This window comes from Leptonotus elevatus, chromosome 2 (genome assembly GCF_054856555.1).
Source record: "Leptonotus elevatus isolate MCC_2025b chromosome 2, RoL_Lele_1.0, whole genome shotgun sequence".
In the NCBI taxonomy this organism is placed as follows: Eukaryota; Metazoa; Chordata; class Actinopteri; order Syngnathiformes; family Syngnathidae; genus Leptonotus; species Leptonotus elevatus.
In genome coordinates, this window is record NC_141240.1 from 29,126,579 (window position 1) to 29,151,839 (window position 25,261).

The 25,261-nt window shown below is 40.1% G+C and overlaps 3 protein-coding genes and 1 long non-coding RNA gene across 6 annotated transcripts in view; 2 read left to right on the forward strand and 2 right to left on the reverse strand.

Moving 5' to 3' along the window:
- Positions 1-3,367, forward strand: part of LOC147179504 (uncharacterized) — a 19,843-nt gene extending 16,476 nt beyond the window's left edge. Inside the window, exon 10 of the mRNA XM_086067605.1 lies at positions 2,533-3,367. Coding sequence (XP_085923731.1) covers positions 2,533-2,543 — 11 coding nt within the window. The 3' untranslated portion in view covers positions 2,544-3,367. The remainder of the gene's footprint in view (positions 1-2,532) is intronic.
- On the reverse strand, positions 1,843-19,828 carry vegfc (vascular endothelial growth factor c). Of its 3 annotated transcripts, none has more exons than XM_086067608.1 (9): positions 19,075-19,828; positions 14,336-14,359; positions 14,119-14,260; positions 13,846-14,036; positions 12,053-12,183; positions 10,755-10,858; positions 9,296-9,430; positions 8,181-8,382; positions 1,843-4,661 (listed from the first exon to the last, which is right to left on the reverse strand). In XM_086067608.1, the coding sequence occupies exons 1-9, from the start codon at positions 19,174-19,176 to the stop codon at positions 4,550-4,552; spliced, it is 1,143 nt and encodes a 380-aa protein (XP_085923734.1). In that variant the 5' UTR covers positions 19,177-19,828; the 3' UTR covers positions 1,843-4,549. The 3 variants fall into 3 exon arrangements, with proteins under 3 accessions (XP_085923734.1, XP_085923733.1, XP_085923732.1); XM_086067607.1 differs by having other exon boundaries at positions 14,119-14,263; XM_086067606.1 differs by having other exon boundaries at positions 14,119-14,359.
- On the forward strand, positions 8,051-12,228 carry LOC147179506 (uncharacterized). The gene is made up of 3 exons (XR_015094003.1): positions 8,051-8,104; positions 8,175-8,404; positions 12,055-12,228. It is a non-coding gene; the product is annotated as an uncharacterized LOC147179506 (long non-coding RNA).
- Positions 19,829-22,051: 2,223 nt separating the features above from the next.
- On the reverse strand, positions 22,052-24,715 carry pfdn4 (prefoldin subunit 4). The gene is made up of 4 exons (XM_086067609.1): positions 24,578-24,715; positions 23,912-24,019; positions 23,683-23,823; positions 22,052-22,327 (listed from the first exon to the last, which is right to left on the reverse strand). Exons 1-4 carry the CDS (start codon positions 24,593-24,595, stop codon positions 22,196-22,198), a joined length of 399 nt encoding a protein of 132 aa, XP_085923735.1. The 5' UTR covers positions 24,596-24,715; the 3' UTR covers positions 22,052-22,195.
- Between the last annotated feature and the right edge of the window lie 546 nt (positions 24,716-25,261).

The window sequence follows — 25,261 nt, forward strand, 5'->3', positions numbered from 1 at the left end:
TGTTTGGTGTTGCGGCATTAGAAATACCCCGTTTTTATTTATTTATTTATTTATTTTTTAATTAAGGTGGAGAGGGTAAATAGAGTGCATGTTGTAAATGGTTGTACAGAAAAAAGATGACGACAGACGGACTAGATCACGTATCGACTTTCCCAATGCTCAATGGCGGTTCTAGCTTGGGGTTGTTGCACGATTTTTGTCAACATGGACGCCTTGCTGAAATCAACAGGTGGTGGGTTTGCACAGCAAGTTAGCAACGGTGCCTCAAGCATGTTGCAATATTTCAATTAATAAATAAAAGACTATAATGGTAACTAATGTACAATTGCTATACATGCCCATCTGAAAAGGCTGCTGGCGATCATCCTTAAAGAAATAGTTTGGGTTTTTGGACATGAATCTATGGCATCTTCATCTAAAGTGGTGTGCAATCAGTACTGACTTACAGCTGACAGCGTTCTCTGACCCGAGACCCGGTCCGGTTTTGGTCGAGCAGTCCGGCAAGTTGGCTGGGGTCACGGAAATAAAGCGTTTTTCTTCTAAAAACAATTTTTTGTTCAAAAGAGTGATACATTTGCATTACAAAACTGCACATTAGGGAAAACTCAGACTCCATTACCGCCGGCACTATTTTTCTGTTCGTATCACTGCGCGGCGTGTTGCATATCCAGCTGACAAACGCGCTTTCCACCATAATTATAACTTTGAAAACTCACGATAACATGTCTGACTACGACGACAATGTCTTTAGCACTGAGCCGAGGGGGTATCTTTATGAACCCGAATATACTGATGCCGATATTCGTCAGATGGAATTAGAACGGGCAGAAAGAGAGTGCGAGAGGGAGGAGCGATAGAGAAGTGGTACAATTTGATCAGCTGTAGCCTTGAGAGAGCTGATGAATCTCACTGACAAATGAGGTGCATTTGTTTAAAGTGCTCAGAAAGCGGTGAAAAGTGTGCGGAGATTCAGGGAATTTTTTATTGGTACAGCACGGGAAATCACGCGTCCGCATCATGTTTACATACAGAACAATATAATACAGTGTGACGTGTCACAAGAATGCTGCCAGCAGATGTTGTTGGTAATCTCACCTTTTTATTTGTCTTCACACAATTGGCTACTGTTGGCCGCAGCCAACGACGAACACAAGAAACTTTACTCGCAGGCCGAATTAGCACACGTTACCAACAATGAATGGATGAGTCCCTTCCCACCGCGAGACGTGCAATGCGTTCACAAACACTCGGACACAAGAATACAAAACAGATGGACACAGGAACACACAACACAACTTAGTTATACAAGCTTATAAAGTTTATACAATCGTAACGTTATTTACTAATGGCTCTTGCTCTCCATTAGCTCTCTCCCGTCAGGTAAACACTTCCAAACAACTTGGTTTGTGCACGTCTGTCAGCTGGATGCAGTGCGCCGCTCAGTGATACAAACAGAAAAATAGTGCCCGCCGGTAATGGAATCTGAATTTGTTCTTATGTGCAGTTTTGTGATGCAACTTTATCACTCTTTTGAACACAAATTGTTATTAGAAGAAAAACGCTTTATTTCTGTGACCCCAGCCAAATTGCCGGACTACTTTCGTCTCAACCAAAACCGGACCAGATCTCGTGTCACAGGACGATGTCAGCGGTAAGTCAGTGCTGATTGCGCAACACTTTAGGTGAGGATGCCATACAGACTCATGTCCAAAAACCCGAACTATCCCTTTAAATCCTCACATCGGCCATCAGCCATTCACCAAACACCTTCATGTAACATTGAAAAGATAGACAATGATGTGGCTCTGTGGCTTCTTCCTCCGTCCACTACCCCCCCCCCCCCCCCCAACCCTACTCATCCCATCAAAAATCAGACACCTTCATAATAAATTATAAAGAAAATAGATAGCTGGACCATTACAGAAAATATCACAAAACTGTCTGGTGGCATCGTAGCCACTTGTAAAGCGTCAGACTGAGAACCAAAACCTCTATCATCGGGTTTGTGGAAGGCAGTTTCACACAGTTATGGAAAAATGTTTGGTTGTGTTGTGTTTGTAATTTAGTAAAACGTCATGGCTAGCCTGATTTCTACAGTGCACTATCCATTTAGCCATCAAAAGAGCGTGCCTTGCGCCATAAATTCATGCAGCAGTAAAGTCCTTCAATGATCGTTATTTATGTCTGAATTTCCACTATGTTTAGCTTTGAATCAACTTGACTGTTGAAATGTTAATTAGCGCTACTTTTGAAAGCAATTTACCTCAGGTATCATCTTCCTTTCGACGAACACTTTTAATTAAATTACAGGCTGCGGTAGAGAAGAAGGCTGACATAATCCTTCAAGCCCTTCACCCTGTTTTCTCAATCACCCCACCTGGTTTAGATGACAGACAGGTTTTGTTAAGTATTCATTTCATCAGCGAAAGCTCAGGCTTTTGCTGCCTGGGAGTACATATGACATCATAGTGAAATATCCTGAGAACCTCTGCTATTGTGACTAAACTAGTGTCTCTATTCTTTGTGTTGCAGGGAATAGTTGAACTACCTGACTTGAATCCAAGTGAGTGGACCTTGTGGATGCAGAACTGACTGGCCTGTGAAACCTGTCGGGTTGATGAAGGTCCACAGGACCTCTTCAGGACTTAATAGATGTACAGACCAAAAGCGCCACAATGGCGATATTTGTTAATAAAGCCTGGGAGCTCGCCAGTGAGTTAAAATACCTACAGAAGCTCAGTCAGTTTGTACTGAAGTGCCTGCCCTGGATCCACACGTTTCCTGCTTCACTGGAGTCTGCACCACACTCTTAGAACATGGACAGAACTGCCGCAAGGATACTCGTTCCCCATCAGTAAGCCATAAAAAGGATGCTTTGTTTGCATTTTGCACTCTTGTCATAATCTACAAGCTCATGCTATTAACACCGGACAATGAAATGCAGTTTCAATTTGTAACAGCTGGTATAGGCTCCAGCTCTTGAATGAATGAATCTCGTATCTAATTTTGGTGCTGCCAGTAGGGGTCAGCGTGTACTAAAATTTCTGAAGTTGCTGCATTCTTTCTTGCCCTAACTTAATAAGTTAACTTCTTGTTTGCAGGTTTGCTTCGCTGCACAGGTTATTTCATTGTCATTGAACAGGCCTGTTTCTGCTATAAACATTGCCCTGTTTTCTTTCAGGCTTCCTTCAACGAATAAGACAATGCAGAACCACAGTTTTAACTGTTTGCAGGAAGCTGCAACAGGTTCTATTTATTTTATTTTTTATATTGTAAATATTAGGAGAATTTAAATTGCTTATGTCAGGGTTTACTGGAGCGGAGTTTATATTTGTTTTTGGAGAAAATAAAAGATAAGACATTCACATTATTGATTCTGGTTTTTAATCACTGCAGACTTGGATGCAATTGTCAGGGAATGTCTTTTTTAAAAAAAGTTTTTTATTGTTGTCTTTCATAGCAGTGGAAGGTTATTTAAATGAGCCTGCATGGCCAGGTGTAGCCTGAGGCTCACTCCAACTACATGTCACTGCAGGTCTGTTTGTGTTGCACACATACATGGATTTTTTTAAATTTATGTTTTAATTATTATAAACGATGTCAAGACATTTGTCAGTAGATCATTTAATTGAATGGGGGGGGGGGGTAGTACTTCAGAAAGTAAGCTGAGAACACTTCACTCTTTTTTTCTCTCTATTATGTAGTGTTGGATTTGAGCCGTAAAATATTTGGAGTCATTCTTTTAGCACTATTGGCATCAATACCAATCAAAACATTGACTTTGGGAGAATGGTTTGCCTTAAATACAGTATTTCACAACTACATATGACCAATATTTAAATACGAAGAAATAAACTATTTACATTTTAACATTGCCTCGGATCATTTAAATTAAGAGTAAAAGCTCTAGATCAGCACTGCAGCAAGAACTGTACCTTTTTGAAGCGAATGACTTAAAAAAATAAAATAAAAAAGACACCAAGTAGTGTGTAGGAATTACAAGACGGACAGTCTGTGCCCTCTGGTAGGTATGCAAACGTTTAGTTGGAAAAGATTGAATGTTGGTGTCATGTTCATACTCATGCTGCTGCGGCCTCTCTGCTCGGCTGAACGCTTCCACCTCACAGCCAGCAGCAACGTAGCCTTGAGCTTATTTCATCTTTAGTCTACTCTGTCATTATCTTCTTCCACTTTCCATTTCAAGGAAAGTGTCTGCGTGCTTGCTCCAACATGTTGCGGCGCAGGTATCAAATCTGGCCCGGAAGCAGATCGATCCAATCTGGCTTTCTTGACATTTCTCCAGGTGCGATTGGATGAGAGCCCACACACGGACACCTGTGAGTCACATATATCTCATTTCCTCTTCTGTTACGGCATCCACCCGTGGGACAAAGTATTAGTGCCTGGAATCATGATTAGGTCTGTTGTAATCCAATAGCTGTTCATTTGTTGTTTCGTTCCACATGCTGGTCTCTTTTGTAGTGTCAGGCCACAAGTTTCCCGAGGTTTTAAAGGCATCCTCGGTTTGCATCTGTTCCTCTGTGATTGGCTAATTCCACTGTGGCCTCATATAGTTGGGGATGCATTGGCAGACTTGGTGGCTGTAGTAAAAGCCGGATAGACAGGCACGTTTGGGGGTTCTGCATGGTAACCTGTAACAACTAGGGAAAGGTGGAAGAGGAGAAAACATTTCATCATCAATTACTCAATCCCAAGTTGGGTTCCCAAGAGGTGGAAAATAGCTGAAAAGTGTGTGGTAAATTTGATGGAAATTGAAAAGCTGACAAGGCAAGTGAGGTTAATTTAATGGAAAGGTATCATATTCACGCCGTTGCACCAAATTAATACCATTTGCCTTTTGGAACACACTCAAAATGTACTTCAATTTGTTTTTTAAACTAAATCTGCTAACTCACATTGAACTGCTCAAAATGTATTGCTTCATCTAGGACAATACATTTTTTCATGTTATGTTTTTATTGTGGACCGACAAACTCCCTATTTGAGTAAAAGGACTGAAGTATCAAGAGTTTACTTTTTAGCATTGAATTAGCAAATGAAAATAGCCATGTGACATTTGTAGACTGTTAACACTAAGTGCAGTGCAGTGGCAAATAAACATTAAACCCCCCAAAAATTATTTACATAGCAGGACTCTTCCCCCCATCATAGTTGAAGTGGAAGCTATTAATAATAATACTAATAAGGGACTTGCATACTTCCCATGGCCTGGAGAGGATCTGAGAAATGCAACTTTCTGTGGACCATGTGACTTGGAAAATATTCCACTTTTTTCAGAGGGGGTGATGTGTTTGGGTCAAAAGTGTGAATAAAAATGTTTTTATTTTAGATAAGGAGTAAACTACAATATTTCTAAAGGATTTAAATTAGGAAATCTGATCAATATGCAGGACACTTTGCTTAATGGTGGGGGGGAAAGTATTGTACAGTTACAGGGATTCAAATTAATTCGTTGAAATGGCCCAACACATTATTTATTCCATAAGCAGACATCCATGACAATAGACTGCTCTCCTTGCCCACATGAAAGGGCATAACAATACAGTACCTTAAGTCAAGTCATTTTTATTTATATAGCGCTTTCAAACAGCCTTAGCTGTCACAAAGTGCTTAAATGCTTTTTTAGTTTCCAAATTAACTTGAGTGTCAAAGCATGCTTTAAACACAAAGCAAAAAAATAAGCCAATAGCTTGTTACGCTCACAAGTCAAGGTATTACTCTACTTGTATAAAATTAACTTAATTTAGTCACGATTATGCTACAATATATTTTGCACAGCTCTATTTTAAGTTCCCCGTTAAGAGCCAACCTTCAATTTTTTAATTCCTGGTTTATTCACATAAATTACGTCAATTCCCAATAACAATTTCTAACCTAGAGAATTTGCAGGATTTTGCAACACCAGTCCCATGCGTAACGAAAACTACAAAGTCATGTTAAACTGTTTCTTGTCACAAATCCATCTTTTTGTGGTCCTTTCATCCCTCACAAAACGCCTGAGAATGTGCACCGTGACAAATCACTTGCACATCTGAACTTCCCCTCATGGCTCAGCTCCCGTCCCCTTGTATGTTTTTCTTTGGGTCCTGTCACTCCATCCATCTCTGCGGCTGCTCGGCGGCCTGATGGCTGCTGTGCTCTGCTCACTGTCAGCATGCTCAGTCAGGCCTCTTGGGTCAGAGGCCTCTCGCGTGCGAGCTGTGGGAACTGCAACACGCTCGCAGCTAAGAACGCGGTTGGGTGCCGAGGACGTCTTGTGTCCATAAAAGGAAGCGTCGGATCAACAGTGAATGGACAAGGTTGCAAATCGGCAATGAATGTATCGGATTTCGATTTTGCTTGCTCTTATTTATTAAGGAATAAATGATTGTCACAGAGCAACACAACCATAATATTCAGGAGTTTTTTTTTTAATATAGTTGTGTCAGGGCATGCTCTATAGGACGCAGGTCTAGAATATCTTCATTTGAAGAGACTGGACTGTGTTTGGGGACCACTGGCTTACAGGGTTATAGTGACGTAATGATAATAAGCTTTAAAGATGGCGGAGTGAAAGGCTAAGTTAAGTGGTAAATACGCAAGGTGTAATTGTATTTATTTCATCTTTAATTTAGCAGTAAACGTCAACAATGAACAGCCTGAATCCTCTTTTTTGACCTAATAAAAATATTTTTAAATATATACTTTATATAATTAGGCATGGGCGCGAGTAGCAATGCCAGCCTTATTTTAGGGTTTCATTAGTCGTGAAGGTGGCCGATACCAGTGTCGGCAGCCCTCTTGTGGCATTTTTATGATCAGGAACTAAAAATAAACAATTATAGGAATAGAAAATTGAAATTTTTATTTGATTTTTTTTTTAAGGAAAAATACTATATTTGAATAAATCAATTGTATAAAAACTGGCAAAAGAAGTACAATACTGACTGCACTACCACTATTGTGCTTAAGTACAACTAAAAGTACACTGAAATATACAGTAAATTCTGTAGAGTAAATTTGACTCTATTTAGAGTGGAACCAAATATACTCAGTTTTAGAGTAGGCTAATATTTACACTTGGAAGAGAGTAAAATAAAGAATTGACAAAAATTAATAAAAGTTACTCCAGGGTTGAGGAACTAACTTTTTTTTTTTTACACTCACTCACACAAACACGCACACATACCATAGTCACGCCAACCTGCATCGCAGGCAAGTGACGGTACCACTCCGCCACCTGGAGCCCTGAGGAACAAACTCGCGACCTTCAGCTTGGGAGACCACCTGAGATATGCCACTCCTACTGTTTTGTTTATCTCCAAGAGGAGAGTTAGGAAGATTCCAGCTGACGTGAACAAGGAGCTGCATGGCTCAGGGATTGGCTATTTCCCAAGCTAAAGGTCGTGAGTTTGTTCCTCAACCCTTGACTTTTATTTATATATTTATTTTTTAACAAATATTTATTTTACTCTTTTCCAAGTGTAAATATTACTCTAAAACTGAGTATTTGGTAATTGGTCCCACTCTATATAAATAGTCAAGTTTACTCTACAGAATTTGCTGTATATAAATGCATTTTTACTGTATTTCAATAGCCATTTTGCTAATTTGGTACAACAAAATAAACTTTTGAAAATAGTGTCCATCTTTATTAGCTAACATACTGAGAAAAAAAAATACATGTCACATGTTTAAGAGCGAGCTAGTGTTGGCTCGACTTTTGTGCTATCAAAACATGTTCCCATAGCTTCGCTAATGTCAACGCTCAGTAATAAAAACAATGCTAAATTGGCTAATGACTACAATTGGAAAATACATTTCCATGTATGTCTTTTTTCTTTAAACTGGGCTTTTTAAAAACAAAACAAGCAGGCTGGCACTAGAGATGACGCATTATAGCCATGAATCATTCTTGGAGGTGACATCAAAAAAAATTCTTGAATATCTTGAATCTGATGTATTTTAATGCTCCCTGGTTCCTTTTTCTCCATATTGTTTTCCCCTCCATGCCTTACAAGGGCTCATGATCTCAACCAATCACAGTTGACTTTACATCGCTGGAAATTAAGAACTAAAAATGCAACTCCAGCTAAACCAGCAGGTAAAAAAAATAAATAAATAAAAATCACAAATACAGATGAAATACGATCTACATCTATCTTCTTTTTTAGGCTCACCTGCAGGTATTGGGGTTGAACCTCTTGCCTTGCCTTAGACACGACTGTGGACTCTCTCTGCACTGACACAAGCAGGTGTCAGGGTTGAGGGGCTGATTCCCGGGGCACTGGGCAGCGCACACACAGCCGCACAGCTCCTCGTCCCAGCGCTGGCCGACGGGGCACCACTTGCCCTCGCCTTGACCTTCGCACTGACATTCACCTACAGGAAACAGTCTGCTAAGGTATTGATCTATTACTGCCCATCCCCAGCTAATAGCTGAAAAGTCACAGATCTGCGTGTTGTTTTTTGGGGGGGGTTGGTTTTCCCTGTAACGCCTTATGTTACCACAAGATGGCGTTGAAGCCCTGGCTAATAGGAAATTAGTGATTGATGTCAAGTAAGTATGATGAAGAGATGCACCTCAACTGAGACTATGATATGTCTACAATTGGGAGGAGTTAAGTTTAACCTCAGTTGTAAAGGGAGGTTACCGAGAGCTGCATGTATGAGTTTGCTACATTAGTACTTTGGGTGCATTTTTTCCAAGTCATCTATAAAATGAGTTTGAAGTGTTCTTGATTAATATTTTGTCGTAAAGACTCCCTTACAGTCTATTTAGTCAACGGTTGCATGCACACTATTGACTCAAAACAATGGGAGACATACATTTGTTTAGGCACTTTTTTCCCATATCTCCGGCATAGAGCCAAACCTTGACTTTCCAAAATGTATACTTTTCAGGAGTCCCCAAAAACGTTCAACCATTAACATTACATCATGAAAGAGAGGAAGTCATTTTTTGATATTTAAGCCCAGAGTTAATGCTCAAAATGTAATGCTACAGTGTCTTATACCGTGATATTAAACATACTTTTTAGGATTAAAATCTGTCTCCTTTTGATAAACGCGTAGGGCTACAAAGAGGCCATGACGGCGGCACTCGGAGAGCAAAGTATTTTTTTCTGTGGTGCTTTTGTGGAAAATGTTTGAGAACCACTGCCATGCCCGGTTATAAATATTTTTAGGGGGAGGGTCAATTTCTCACATTTTTTTAGCGTGGCAGGGCTCAGTCCCCATTTTGTGTATCTGCGTGTACTGTATTTCTGTCAACATATCTTAAAACACCCCTTACATGTGTTGTGGTCCAGTTTCCAGCCCAGACCGCAGCTGGCCTCAGTGAGCCCGTTTCGACAGACGCATTCGCAGTTGGGCTCCTTCAGAACCCTGTTGGGTCCGCAGAGAGCCAGCAGCCCCGAGTCCAAAGCCTCTGGAAGCCGCAGAGATAAAGAGAGGTTGTTGGAATAGCACCAGTGGTTAGTTGCAAAATCCAAGCCTTGTTAAGTAAATACAACTGAGCTGCTGAAGGCCTGCGCTTTATTTCTTTTCGCAAGAACGAGAGACAACTATTTCATGGAGGATGTCGTTTTCTAATGACACAATATTATGCAATATATCTGCTTCAAAATTAGGAAATGCGCTTACGGTTTGCTGTGGATTCATTCACTGCCAGCCATTTTAGAGCATTTTTCAAGACCTACAATATGGTGTTCTTTAACATTATAAGCACTCAACCTACCAAAAGAAAAAGTACAAGTATTTGGTGCTCATACTTTTCCTGCTTTTGTAACATCTAAAGCTACAACAAAAACAAGACTGAGCTTTTGATGGTAAAATAACATTTAAAGATACACCTCCAAAAGTATTGGAACGGCAAGGTCAATTCTTCAGTTTTTGTTGTATAGTGAAGATGTTTGGGTTCTAGGTCAAAAGATGAAAATGAGACAAAACTTCAGACTGTTGCAGTCTACATTTGAAATGCTTTTCTTGGTCTTCGCTGTAGCGCCTTTCAGTTCTTATTTGTTTCACCGTCAGGAGATAAAATTTACCATCTATTAGTGACTTTTAACCCCCCCCCCCCCTCCCAAGTCCATTGTTGTGTTAGCAGTCTTTTTTCGGTCATTATCTTGTTGCGTGATAAAGCGTTGAGATTAGTTTTGATGCATTATCCAGAAATGTTTTTGCAAATGTCAGAATTCATTCTGCTGTGACCATCTTGAGTTATATCGTCAATAAAGACTCGGAATGAAGAAATATACAGGCCATACCACAACATTCAAACCACTCATCCGCAAAAAGAATCTGAAGGCCAGATTGGATTTCGCAAAGAATTACAGGGATGAGCCACAAAAGTTTTGGAACAAAGTTTTATGGACTGATGAGACCAATATTAACCTCTACCAAAATGATGGAAAGGCCAAAGTATGGAGAGAGGAAAATCTGCCTATGATCTATAACACAAGCTAATCTGTGATTGGTAGCAGCAGAATTAATTCTGACATTTATTACTTACTGTGTGTAGGTAATATCTTCACTTTCCTTTTTGTCTGGCTTAGATTTAAATGTCAATGTATTCCAATTCCTCCTCCAACGCTGCTTTTGTTTTCTACATTAGCTATCAAATCAAGCGTATAGATGTTTGAACATTGCTGCTGTGGCAGCTTGTTTTTTCCTCACGGGATGAGTTAGCAGTCTAAATTGATGTCCATTCCAAAGTGAAGAGGTTCGTGATCCACAAGGAAAAAGGGTCTCACCTGTCTCTTTTTCAGAGTAATTAATGGCATCTATTGGCACACACATGCAGTTCACGGGATCCCACAAGAACGCTGTAGCACAGGGGACCGTGGGAGGGGAACAGCTATACACATAAACACACACACACACACACACACTCAGAATAAGGACATAGACCAGGAATGTCAAACAAAACAGTTCAATCCGGTAATGTTTTGTGTTAAGACTTGAATCATTTCCGATTTTTTTTTGTCAGGCCGTGATCGAGTCCTGACTTTTGATTGGATTTCACCACAAACAGTTTGGGGGAATCCTATTTTTAAAGGGGAAGTCAACTTTAACTCATTCACTGCCATTATTGGCTATAGACGTCAAAAATTCCTTTGAACTATTTCTATTAGTTTTTTTTCTCCACTTTTGTTAACAAGAGTATGAAAACCTAGGGAAAAAAACATATTGTACATTTAGAACGGATATCAAATTTGTGATTAATCGTGAGTTAACTATTGAAGTCATGCGATTAATTACAATTAAAATATTTAATCGTCTGACGCCCCTAATTTTTAATAATCGTTAGTTTCTTTTTTTAATTAGGGGCATCAGGCGATTATTTTTTTTTATTGTAATTAATCAGATGACTTCACTCGTTAACTCAAGATTAATAACATATTTTATGTCTGTTCTAAATGTACAATAATTTTTTTCTAGGTTTCCATACTCTTGTTAACAAAAGTGGAAATGCGAAACTAATAGAAATAGTTCAAATGAATTTTTGACGTCTATAGCCGTCAATGGCAGTGAATGAGTTAAGCATTTCCTGACAACATATTATATGTAACCCCACTAGTCTAAACATAACATTCTGATTAATATTACATTTGTGGAATATTAATTATGAACCAAAATCCAGCCCTTTTATCCATCTCAGGGGGCGGCCATTTTGCGCACTTGCTGTCGACCGAAGAGGACATCTGTTGCTCAGGGCTCAAGCAACAACCAATCACAGCTCACCTGTTTTCTGAAGATAGGTTTTGATTGGTTGTTATCTGAGACCTGAGCAACAGTGATGTCATTTTCACTTGACAGCAAGTGGCAAAATAGCCGCCTTCCGATATTGATGAAAACTGCTGGATTTTGCTGCTTAATTCATATGGTGCAATGCAATGCCTTTAAAAAAAATTAATGTACAGATGATAAACTAAAGCAAATTGCACATTTTTATTTTTGGAGGTTGTCCTTAATGTTGTGTAAAATGATAGTTGAATAAATGTATGCCTAATGTCTGTGCATGACACACGCCTGCTTCAATGTCACTCACAGGTGATCCGTTGCGGCTCTTCTGATGATGGAGTGAAGCGGCCGCTTAGGGAGGCACTCGCACGCCGTGTGATTGACAAAGGTTACCATGACAACGGAGCGCTCCATCCTGGGTGGCGATAGCTCCATTAGCTGGAAGGATGGAGGAGGGTGAGATTTTTGCTTTTAGTCAGTGATTCCCAACCACGACACATGTGAAATGAGCTCATTTCACTTAATTGGTGGGTAAAATAATGTATTCGCCACAAGTAATAGCTTTCTTCATCTGTCCGTGCCATCTAAATCTTGTCACGGGCAGATCAATGACTTGCAAAAGGTGGGATTAAACTGCGTATCCACCTATTGCCATTCATGCAACATAATTATTATCATCAAATGATCATTATGAGTAAACAGCCTTGATTGACTCTTTCATCTCCGAGATGGAACTGACCGGGATGTTACTCTTGTACAGGCAAGGTTTCATATTAACATGCAACTTCAATTTAATAAGGAAATGGACTACGGGGTCATTTAAAGTTAAAACACACCGAAACAGTAATGGTTAACCTTATGACGGAAAGGGTTTCCAATACATACTAGGAACTAAACTGGCAGAAAAGTACAGTAAGAAACATGTTTGTTTTTTTCCCTGAACGAGAACCGTTGACAGTTTGTTTAAAGTGCATTAAGTTTCTCACCCTTGGTCTACCACTACTACTGTTTATTTCTTCAACTTTATACTGCGTACCATACAACAGCGGGCTCTTTCGAAAGACATTCATATATGCCTAGCGGCTAGCAATTGTTTGTACCATCACGTGTAAATAAAAACGTACAGACTTTTCCAGTTTGCACTAATTATGTATCTTTTCTAATCATAAACAGTGAATTGTGAGTCCTGTAGGATACCTTAAACCTTGGAGAACAAAAAATTTACCTTTTTTTTCTGACAGTTTAATGATCTAGCAGCTAGATCATTAAACTGTCAGAAAAAAAAGGGTCAATCTAGACCTGCTAGATTCTAGCAGGTCTCGGCTCAGGGACGGCTTCTTCCCACAAGCCTTCATGACACTGAACTATTATTTTATATTTTGGCATATTTTAAAATGTTCTCCTCTGCTACTTGTACATTAATACATTATACTGCTTTGCTATCTGTTACTTATTGACTGCAATAAGAAGTAATTTTTTGTATACTTTTCTAGTTCTTAGCTTTTTCAAAATTAGATAGTTTACTGCCCGAAGCCAGCTGGGATAGGCTCCAACGACCCCCGCGACCCTTGTGAGGACAAGCGGTTAAGAAAATGAATGGATAGTTTTTTGTTTTGTTTTTTTAAATACTTGTCATTAGAATGTTGTTGTATCATCGGCACCTTGAAGTGACAATAAAGGCTAATCTATTCAAATAAAGGAATTCCGGGCGGCTGTTGTGGCGTTCGCTGACACTAAATGAAGCTCACTTGTGCCTCAATTTCTGGCTTACAACACAAAATGGACCAAGCAATGGCTCAGAAAATTAGTAAGTCAACTTAGTCAAGGTACCACTGCATATACGTTTGTTGATGTTTTTGTTTTGGTGGTGTGCTGTGTGACGCATCAAAAACGATCCAGGATTGGTGCCACAAAAGATAAGATTTCTAACAAAAGCTACAAATGTTGCCATTGAAAGTAACGCCCGCTAGAGTCTAACGCACTTTCCCAGCATTCTCTGCCCCTTTCATGCGCCCGTCCGTGCCTTGGCTTGAAAAAGGTTGTGAAATAGTGCTTGCATGAGATCATAGCGAGGCGTGCTGCGGATGTGCTAATATTCACCGTCTTGTTGACGAGCGCGTGACTCGTGTTGGTGCAGTAAAAGGCTTCGTTGGGGCAGCACCCACCGCAGCGATGCAGCGCCACACAGCGGGGGAGGTAGAACTGACTGGTGGATTCTGGGTACTCTTTGGTCACCTCAATACACACCTCCCTGGGCTGACATGAGGTGCGCTGGATCTCTTCTAGGATGACTGACCACATTTGATTGCATTAGTCGGCCATTCGGCCCAAGGGCACTTTGTGAGCGTCAAAGCACGCCGCCGCCGCGTTTACCTCCGAGAGTGCTGTCCACTTTGTAAAGCGCCTCCTTCCTCAGATGCCCCCAGAGATCGTCACGGTCCGAATGGACCGTCGGGCTGGCCGAGGAGGTGGGAAAAGAGGAGGAAGAGTCGTGCCATGACTTCTTCCTCAGGCACTGCTGAAGCAGATTGTATTCAGGATAGAGAAGCTGCAGCAGCTGATCCACGCTCACGACGCTCTGTAAACTGACCTGGTCATCTGACAACACTGGAGCCTGGAAGGAAGACAAACAAAACATTCTTATCGTAGTCCCACATCGTGGTTAGTAGTCATTCTTGCTTTCCGCGGATATGATATCATAACATGATCATCATCATAATAACAGGCGTGCGGGGTTGCGCACCAAATTGTTCTCCTCCCCCCACTTTACACCAAAAAGCTGAACTTTGTTCTCTGTGATTGGGACATAAAGTCATTGCTGTGGGACTGTGAGGTCATGATAGAGCAATGACTGGTCCAGCGCTCTGGGGTGTGTCCACTTCTAGGAATATGGAAGAATAATATTCATGGCTGTTTCATTACCCCAGCTGCAGCAGTATTCAATTACTTCAAAGGCTTTTTTCTTTTCATTCTCATGAAAGGAAAACCATCATTCTGCCGGCAAACTGACGCCAACTCTTGCACCATCATTTGAAGAACCTACAATCTGAAACTTAGATCTGCTCTGACTGCATTTTGTCACAATTTGTTGCATTTCTTATTTGTCCCAGCTATGTGACATGGTCTACCAGGGCAGCAGTGAATTTTGGTTAATTTTTTACTAACCCAAATTTTTTTTTTTATATATACATGTGACAGCTGTATAGTAGCAGTGAACTCGCATCACAACAAGCATCATTTCAGCAGATAAGCAACCAGAATCGTGCAGTAGCGATCTCGTCAATGCCCTGTGAAAAATTTGGCAGTTAACAGTTATTCTTCTTAAAAAAAAAAGGTTCTGGTTTTTTATTGCCACTCCCAGTTGAACTTTACTGTCAAAAAAAAAAAAGAGCTTAAATGTTGAGTATTCGAATGAAAACATTTTCATTAAATTCTGCTAGCCTAATGCTAACACATGGGAAATTGAAAACACCATGGACGTGCTAACGAATAGCATAAAAGACACGGTGTGATAACCTTCTAAGGATTAGATACCTGAACATAAACAATCGAGTGACGCATAAAGTCAGGTAATATAAGTGTTAAGAATTCTTCAAGTTGTTTTGTCTGCGAGGTTTACTTATCTTATTTTGAAATGTATGTTTTTATTTTGAAAGGCCGCTCCGTGTTTTCGTTTCCTGTCTGCAGTCCTCGTTCATCATTCGGCTCGCAGCGTGCAGTCGTAAATGACGAAGTGAGTGTCCATTCTGATTTGTAAATTGTTCCACTTCTAATTCATGCTGATACGTTCTTATCTGTGTTTAATAAGAAAATGTGAGTCTTTATGTATTTTATATGTTCGTTTTGGCTGATGTTTGTACTTATTAGCAGCAGTTGATAGCTAACTGATAGTGTGTGGCCGTTAGTAACTTGCTAATATGAGTGACGTAGACCTACAATACAGTAAGTTTTCATATAAAACAACCTGTAAACATTTACGTATTTAAGTTTATTTGCATTAGGAGTGTAATTTGCTTTTCAATGATAGAAGCACTCAGATAGCTGCTTTAAATGTAATTGTTTTCTTTCCTTTCTCCAGATACTGTAAATCTGCACATGCAAATAAGAATGCATTTTCAGTTGAGTAAATGGTTGAGTTGAGTTCAACTGAAAGACTTTCATTCTCTCTTACCGGAGCGCCCTCTGATGGTTAATCAATCCTAAATAGCCAGTCCAGAGGTTGAACCCTCAACAATAAGATGATATAAAAAATACTCACAGCTTCAGGCATATATTACATACCTTACTTACTGCGACTTACTCAGGAGCTGAGACCGGCTCCGTGTACAGTATAAATTATAAAATGCACACCGGAAGGACTAGCACAATGTCCATTGAAGCAAAAATGGTTGACTTTATTATGTTATTACTGTATATATTTTTTTAAATAAAGGCTAATAACATACAATGTTATTTTTCTTATTAAAAACACATTCCAAACTTTTCTTCTTTTTTTGCGAGTGCGGGAACAGATTATCGGCATCTCCATTCATTTCAATGATGAAAGATGATTAGAGATGAGAGTTTTGAGTTACGAACCGTGGTCACTCGTATCTTACATCACCACACTTTTTTTTTTTTTTAAAGAGTAGTTGAACTTAAGTCTTTTTCACTAATGTCTTTTTTGAATATTGAGTTGCTAATCCTTTGCCGCGTCAAGCTGTGACCCATTTTCTCTCATCTTCACATATCTCGGATTTTCATGTTGGTTAACTCTGAAACCAAAAGTAGACCTTAAGTGTGCTATTTTATCGTTTGGATAATCAATGTAGCACTTGGGACACTAATCACACCTTTGATTCACAGCTTCAAACATTAGCTCACAAGGGGTGCGTTCAAAGAAAAGGTGCCAAGTTGTGTATCAGTTGCAGATGTAAATACCTGGAAATCAAAGCTGAAATGGTCGTCTGTTGTCTCATTCATCTTTAAATGTCAAACCCAGGAATTAGCATTACTTTTCCAATGTTTTGGAGGGAAGTATAGGTCCAAAACTATGATTTAGCTTTTGTAAACAACCAGAATTGTTGGTGGTTGATAATTGAGTGTAGACTGTTGGCATCAATTTAAGAGGTAGCACTAAAATATGGGATTTACCATTCAGGTATAACAGACATTTTGTGTAAAATACGTCCATTTATTTTCCAAAGCTGCTTTGGACATTTGTCATAGTCGTACATTTTAATACTTGGATAAAAAGTAATTTGGTCGTCGTTCTGATACAAGTTGACCAAGTTTCAGTCCAAATAATCTTTTTTTTATATATATTCATAAGTTTGTACATTTTCACCAAGGCAATCTTTGTGTGCTATTTGCACTCAAATGAATGCTTTTTGCTATTCTGGTATGCACAGCATGGCCACTGGGGGCAATATAATACAGACATGCAGACACAATCAAAGAAGAAATTCACAAATACTTTGACTCAATAAACTACAGTAAATTAATTGATATGATTGTGACTATTGCAATACTGGATTTTGCTACTTGACTCGTTCCACAAACGCACTATAAATCACAATGCGACGTTAAGACTCTGGGGCACTACGGAAGATAATTAGTGCCAGTGAAGAGGGAAAGGGGGCTGGCAGGATTCTCACTTTATTCTCAAAATTCTGACTTTAAAGTTTGAATTCTGACTAGTGAGAATTCTGACTTTGTGACGTAGAGCTATAAATTGTGGGGGGAAGAATTCTGAGTCAGAATTCTGAGAATAAAGTCAGAATTTTGACTTTAAAGTGAGAATTCTGACTTGATTTTAAAGTTTGAATTCTGACTTGACTTTAAAGTTCGAATTCTGACTTTAATCCCAGAATTCTGACTTTGTGACGTAGAGCTATAAATTGTGGGTCAGAATTTTTACTTTAAAATCAGAATGCGGATAATAAAGTCAGAATCCTGCCAATCTCCCCCCCGCTCTTCACTGGCCCTAAACCTTTTCCGTAGGGCCACAGACACAGTGATAATAAATGGCTTTCTTGAAGTCTCCTTTTTTGAAGAGCTGTTCGTGTTCACTATCTGCTAAACTACTGTTTGTGACGTGAGTTCAGTTGAGTTCACTGCCACCATATAATGTTCGTATATATTACATTTTGCTTGCAAGTCGAAGCTAAATAAATAAATAAAATAAAAATTGGCTTAACAACATATTTTAAAAAATAATAATAATAATTGGTGTCACCAGTATCTCAAGGCGCCAAATTGTTTTTTGTAAGTGTGAATTGATCTCAAACTTTGGACATTCTCTACCTTGTACGCAGTTTTATGCAATTGTAGAACAATTATTACAGCAATATCATAGTGAAAAATCCACAACATAAAGAAAGATATGTAGCATTTTAAAATAAGCGATACAGTGAGACCTCGTATTGGCAATTCTTCAATCCGGTTTTTTTATTTTATTTATTTTATTTTTTTTTTTTACCCCTTCAAATACACAGTGGTGGTCAGGGTTGCGGAATCCAGGTCCAGAAAGTAAATACCCTGCCACAGATTGGCTTTAGCCGCAGGTGCTTCTACTTAACTGTCTGGTAAACAAGCTCGTAGAAGCACCTGTTGAGTAGAATCACCTGTGGCTAAAGTCAAACTGTTTCGGGGTTTGTTCTCTTTGTACATGGATTTCCCCAACCCTTTTTTTTTTATTTTTAGGGCATACATTTGTAATGGTGACTTTCTAGCTGTGTATTGGTTCTCCCAGGGGAAGTTTATTGTCTAACTAGAAATGAAACTACATAAGATAACTTTATTTCATAAAACTGTTCTTGCATCAAAAGTGTTATTATACTGAAGCTGATTTTGTCATCATGTAACCTGCTTGGCATGAAGACACATCGAAGCTGTCGTGTTTGGTAGAATCTCACCAAGTTGTCCTTGTGACCGCTTAAAAATGACAAGTCATAAATTAGATTATTTTAGTCCTGGTCCCAGGTTCTTAACGTATCTCAACTCTGGCAAGTCTTGTGCACCTGCGACATTGCAAACTATCTGACTGCTGTACCAATAAAAAAGTCAATTGACGACAGCGGCATAACGGCACGTGACCAGAGACGGCCAAGCACAACCAAGTGTCGGCTTTAGATGGGGCAAAGGCAGAAGGGAAAAAAACGTGAGTTTGTGTGGCGATAGTTCAAATAACACTAGAATTGTAATCAACAAAATGTCTGTGCATATATTCTCCTCGTAATTAGTTAGATTTTTGCAACGGGGTTACATAATCACGTTACATGATGTAATTCATTACTCCCCAACCCTGGTCAGAAGTAACGACGAGATCCCCGTTCGTGTAGCTCTCACCTGGGTTCCCGTGTCTTCAGCTGCGTAGTAGTCCATGTAGTCTTGTCCTGAGCACAGTTTGCTGACATTAAGAATCCATAGGAGTACAGCTGGTATCAACATAGTGAGGAGGAGAGAGTCGAGTTGAAGTGAAGGCAAGGACAGAGGAAGGTGATGAGGGAGAAAAAAGAGAGGAGGAGGGTTGTCACAAGCTCAGAGGTGTCCTTTCGTCATTCTACCCGGGGACGAAGTTGCTCTTCCGGCGCAGGTTGTACTTGGAATGTGGGAAAGCAGCTGAATCGAGCATGATGAGGAAAGTGCTCGAACTCCGGCTCAGCGTGGCTCATTCAGGATGGGCGTGTGACGTCTCGTCTCGCCGCATTCCCGCCGTTCACGTTCAGGTGGACGTCGGATGAGCAAAAAAAAAAAAACCCGCTTTTGTTTTGTTTTGTTTTGGGTTTTTTTTGTCCTCGCCGTCCTCCTCGCCCTTCACACTTGCACACCTCCTCGCCTTCTTTATCTCTATTTTTCTTTGCTCCTCACACAGCAGCTGCGCTTTTTCCCTCCCTCTGTGTCCTACTCAGATTATCCGCCTCTTGCCCAAGAAACCTTCAGGGCAAAGCTCTTAAAAACCTGACAGAAAAGCACACAGAAAAAGGAAGAGATAATTCCAAATCCTTTCAATAGTAAAAAATGGAGATGGCGACAAAGGGCGACGTGAGTTTCAGCGCTCATGTGAGCAGAAGTGTCGAGGCGCTGCAGGCAGACGTCCTGGTGGAGTAAATGCAAAAAGAATACAAGAGTGGAAAGCTTGTTGCTTGTGGGCGGAGCCAAGAATCTGAGGGATGATTTATGCATTTTCACTGGTTATACTGGCACGCTCTTTTTTCCTTTTTCCCCTCCAGGCTTTCATTTGTGCCAGCGGGCTCTTTCGGGGATATATACATTTAGTGTAAACTTTTTTTTTCTTCTTTTTTTTTTTTTTACTCCACATTCTTTTCACACATTCTCATCTTGAAGCCGTCTTATCTTTCTCCATGGCAGACTTTTATTTGCGTGCGCTCACCTCAGTCGAGCAAATGGTGATGAATGCGGCTCTTAAGTGCCTTTTTATTGGCCGCTAATACTTTCGCTGTCTGCTCACGGTTTCTGCTTTACATCATTCTGATGGTGTCCTTCCTCCGATTTAAAAAAAATAAAAAATAAAAAAATTGCTGAACTACATTTTTCTTCCTATGCTGCTTTTAGTATCCAAGGTCATACATTGCATACTTTCACAAATGCCCCAAGGCTCGGGGGCATGTGTGTCGCGGGGGGAAATGTGAAGAGCAGAAACCTGACTTTCGGAGTTATCTTCCGCCCTCCCAAGGTGACGCAAGAAAGCGAAATAACCGGGACAGACCAGACTTGGAAAAAAAAAAAAGGCGAGAAAGGGTAACTCGCTTGAAGCCAAGGGGAGTGTCTGGGAACTGCTTGGCTGGAGAAGGGGGGGGGGGGGGGGGGGGACATCCGATTTTTTTGGGCCAGTGGCTGGCAGCCTTTACAAGGATTAGAGGCGCACATGCACGCACACGGTGGCAAGTGTCTGCATGCAGATGTGCTTTATGTGTTGAAATCTGCGCAAGCCAAATTCCACATTCCAATCATTGCTGCCTCCATCTTCGTGTGAGCTCACGGCATGAAATTCAACGTGATTGATTTGTTGGATTGTTGCCAAGTATTTACAGTATTTACATTCATGTGGCTTTTGTTTAGAAAAAATGACAACTTTTCTTGCTGGTCAATTCATGTGCTGAAAACAAATGACTGTCATAAAGCGGTCTTCTCTTCTTTCCAAAACCTGTTTGGAGTCCTTTTGTCCATAATTATGGACTACACTGCCTCCTCAATTTTCACATTGTTGCAGCAATGGTAGCCTCGACTCTGCTGTTTCAAATTGTATGAACATTAATGATTGTGCAGCTGGACATAAAACTTTGATACCCCAGACTTGTTGAGTTGCGCACAAGTCAACCAAGATAGTCATAATCAGTGGTGGGAAATTAACCATGTCCAAATATGCAAATTATATCTTCTTTATCCTCTGTGAAGAATACTAAGAAGAAGACTAATATTACTGTGGTTTGTTGAGTTTTGACCGGCTCTATATTGGTATTATACTGCCCCCAGGTGGCCAAGACACGCACCAAAGGAGCAGCACACTCGGTTGAATTGAAACAACAAAGTGGCAACAACTGTTCAATTTCTTTGCAATGAGCAATCTTCTTTTTCTTGGTATGACTGTTCCTTACCATGTCTAATTATTGTTGATAAATATTGTGATGGATTATTAGTATAATCAGTCTTCATATAGATTAATATAGCCTTTTATTATTAATAGTAACATAATTAAAGGTAATTTCTAGGGCTGGGTATCGATTCTAATTTCCTCAATTGATTCGATTTCGATTCACAAGTGTTCAGTTCGATTCGGTCCCCCCCCCCCCGATTCACTTCAATTCAATCCAATATTGATTAGTTATGGAACATCAATTCTTAAATATCAAGGACACGATAAAAACACCACAAACATTAATTTTCCAATTAAATTGTGCGGAGGCAGTTATAAGTGGTTAAATGATTTAGTTTATGAATGAAAGTACGCGTTATAACTTAAGTGTTACACAAGCATTGATATCAGCAAGGATAAGATGAAAATATCTTCATAATTCTAATTCAATAATTGTGAATAAAGATTCTGAATTGTCTTAAATTGCAATAAGTCCATCAGGTCTGCTGAAAGTTCTTAATGTGCTGTGTAGTGAACATTGTTGCCAATCAGGCTATTATTTACTCATTACAAATACGTAGCCTATCTATTAATTAATTTATGCCATTGTTGTATCACATCAACATGCAAGTTTTTATAACGCCGTAGGCTTAGTACTCGCTAATTATGTTAAAATGTTTTAAATGAAGATGACCACAATTAAGCATTAAAAAAAGAGATAGAGTAATATATATTTGAAAAGCTCTCATTTATTCACTGCACTGTTGTCTTTGTGGTTCTCTGCGGTCACGGGTCAGGTCCAACTGGATTTCCTGTTTGTGTGTCAAATGTTCTGTCACAGTCCTTACTGGGGCTGCAGATTAAGCCCCATTCTCAGCTTTCGTCCGCCTCCAAGTTGATGTTGTTACCAAACTTGGCGTAGAGCTGCACCTTCAGGTCCGACAAAAGCTGCTGGATGGATGATACTCGCTCGTCGAGCTCTTTGACCTCTTGCTGCAATGCTTCCTGCTCAGAGAATAAGGCAAACAGAAGTCAACCCACCCAAAAAATTCTTGTCAATAATGTTCTATGCAGCCCCACTAGCGTAAATACTAGGGGTGGGAATCTTTGAATGTCTCACGATTTGATTCCGATTTTTGGGTGTGCGATTAAGAAAGATTTTTTGCTTCAAAATGATTTGATTGACAATGATTTTTGCTTCAATTTATAGATGTTCAAGGAATCGTAATGATCTACTCCAGACTGACTCGCTAATGCTAATTAGTGCTCTACTCGCGGCACTTTTATCACTCAAAAGAACGACTCCACGCTGCAAAAAAACAACAACTTTTATTGGAATAACTTGATCGGGACTTTTTCCTTCTACTCTCTAATGTGGCTACAACTTAACAGTGTATCAGACCGTGTGGAACCACACTGCCCCTAAGTGGCCAAATTGGGTACAACATGAACAGCGCTCCCAATAAAAAGGCACACACAAACAAAGGGAAGACAGTATAAAATAATTTAAATAAAATCGATTTTGGGACATTTAAAATCGATTCTGAATTGTACTAAATGAGAATCGATTTTTTGACACACCCAATAAATACAGTATTTTGTTGAACATTGCGTTAGTGGAATATGCAGTTTTTTTTTTTAATCAGTATCAGATAGCGGCCATTTTGCCACTTGCTGTCAAGTGAAAATTACATCACAGTTGCTCAGGTCTAAGGTAACAACCAATCACAGCTCAGCTTCAGAAACCAGGTGAGCTGTGATGTCATCTTCAGTCGACAGCAAGTGGCAAAATGGCCGCCGCAAGATGGATAAAAACGGCTGAATTTTGCTTCATAACTCATATTCCACAAATGTAATATTAATCAGTGAAGTCACACACATTATTGTGAAGAAACGTTTAAGGTTGACTTCCTCTTTAAGTCACCAAACATGGCCCTATTTTCAGATTTAGACTGAAAGACTTAACACCAAAACAACCAGACAGAAACAGTATGTTGTGACAACGAAAGAATAAAATGTAACCGGCGAATGCCAGTCATGATAAAGAGACATTAATTGGGCTCTGCTGCTTGTGTTGTCCTTGTATGAGTCTGCTAATCGATACCAGTGCCGATTTACTTTGTGTTACGATACTGCAAATAGAGTGCGTCAAATGACTCAACTATCAACCGTATTGATGTCGTGAAGTCTGTAGTGCCCATTTTGATTCAACTAACCATTTGTTATGCTGCTTTGCATGTGCAGAAAAACATAAACCCAAACACATTAAATCAGCAATCACAACTAAATTCCATCAATGGAATTGTTTTCATGATATGCATTAATTGTATGTGTCGATAGTAGATCTGCAGTGAACCTACCTTGGCAGCCTCCAGCATCTCTTGCGTCTCTTCTTGCGTGTGACTAATGAAGACGTCACCAATCTGATAGGGGATCAACAGTGAGTCGTCGTCAAACATCATTATGTCGTCGCTGGCGTCCTGCAAGTTCTGCAGTGACTTCTGCAAGGCAGGAGAGCGCATCAGTAAACAAAAAGTTGCAAAATATGACATCAACAAAAACATGATGAAGCTTATTCCCACTGCTCACCTTCTTTGACTCGATTTCTTTTTTTAGCTCCGTCATTCGATTTGTGCTCCGAGCGAACTTGTTGATCTTCTGCTGGTCTTCGAACGTGACATTGACATCCTCGACCCCCTGCAGGTGAGAAATCTGTTTACAACGCAGCACCTTGTATAAGCTACGCAATCGCTCTCTTATCGTTCACATATATTAGCCATTCATGAATTCAAACGAGATGGGAATGGTTTTACGCTCACTTTTCTGCAAAAGCCACAAAATTACAGATACCCGGATGACAATCAACCCGCCTGGATACAAAATCAAACCAGATTGAACACGACTGCTAAAAAAGGCTAACCTTAAAGACAATACAGTAAAACTCGGGCGTAACGCTTTGTCGTTTTGTTAATTCGACTATCTGTTTAAAAACGGAACAACTTCACCTAAAGTAATCAATATTAATCAAGCTCTCCAAAAAGATCAATTTGCTGAATAATATCGCAGATATGAATGGCGAGGTTGCACATGCTGCTCTGAATTAGATGAGGGTGTGACCGCGATTTAAAAACATCGGGCAGGCTGCCTTTTACCACCGACAGTTTCATAGACAAACTACACAAACTCTATACCACAGCGGAACAAAATGTGATAGACAACTAATAGTTATTTTTAAATCAATTTTACGCCACTTGCCTTTATGGTTGCAGCCATCTTCACTTCCTCGTCGATACCGTCCTGTAACAACGACTACGAACGTCAGGGTTCAACTAACAGCGCCCCGTGTGGCGCGGATGACCACAGCTCCTTTCCGTTTAGTTTTTTTTCCTTTTTTTCTCTCTTTTTTTTTGAACAATGCCTGCTTAACCCTTTGTCATGCTCATACATCAGACGCTGTGTCAACGTGAATCTTCCCATGTGGGTGTCTTGTGTAATGAAGTTGCGGATTTAATTGCTAAAAACAGTTTGGGATTTTACTGGGGGAGAGAAGGAGGGTGTTAACATTTTCAGTAAGGGCTAGCGCATTTAGCGGCAGCGGCATGTGTCGTGGCATTAGTAACGTCACTTCCGCTTATGCTGCGGCACCAGCGACGTCATTTCCGCGTATGCCGCGGCACCAGCGACTTCACTTCCGTGTATGCCGCTGATGCCGCGGCATCAGCAACTGCCTTTGCCTTTCCTCTTTATCTCGGGAGATGTCGCGACTCCATTCAACTTGGTGCCGCTCCCATTACTCATTCCACGGCATCGTGTGCGTTTATAAACGGATTATTTTTTCGTCCGTATTGTGTTTACGAACTGCGTCGTTTTTTTGTGTCAACACTTTCTTATTTTTACGGACTTGCACTGGGGGGCGGGGGCACGCAGTCATCCCCGTAA

Excerpts from the sequence above, each read along its gene's own strand:
- pfdn4 (XM_086067609.1), bottom strand. Across the intron at positions 23,824-23,911 it reads AAGAAATCGAGTCAAAGAAG|AAGTCACTGCAGAACTTGCA; the intron begins GTGAGCAGTGGG and ends CCTGCCTTGCAG. Across the intron at positions 22,328-23,682 it reads AGATGCTGGAGGCTGCCAAG|GAAGCATTGCAGCAAGAGGT; the intron begins GTAGGTTCACTG and ends TTCTCTGAGCAG.
- vegfc (XM_086067606.1), bottom strand. The coding sequence starts at position 19,176 with ATGTTGATACCAGCTGTACTCCTATGGATTCTTAATGTCAGCAAACTG. Across the intron at positions 10,859-12,052 it reads AGAGCCGCAACGGATCACCT|CTGTTCCCCTCCCACGGTCC; the intron begins GTGAGTGACATT and ends TTATGTGTATAG. Across the intron at positions 8,383-9,295 it reads GAAACTGGACCACAACACAT|GTGAATGTCAGTGCGAAGGT; the intron begins GTAAGGGGTGTT and ends TGTTTCCTGTAG.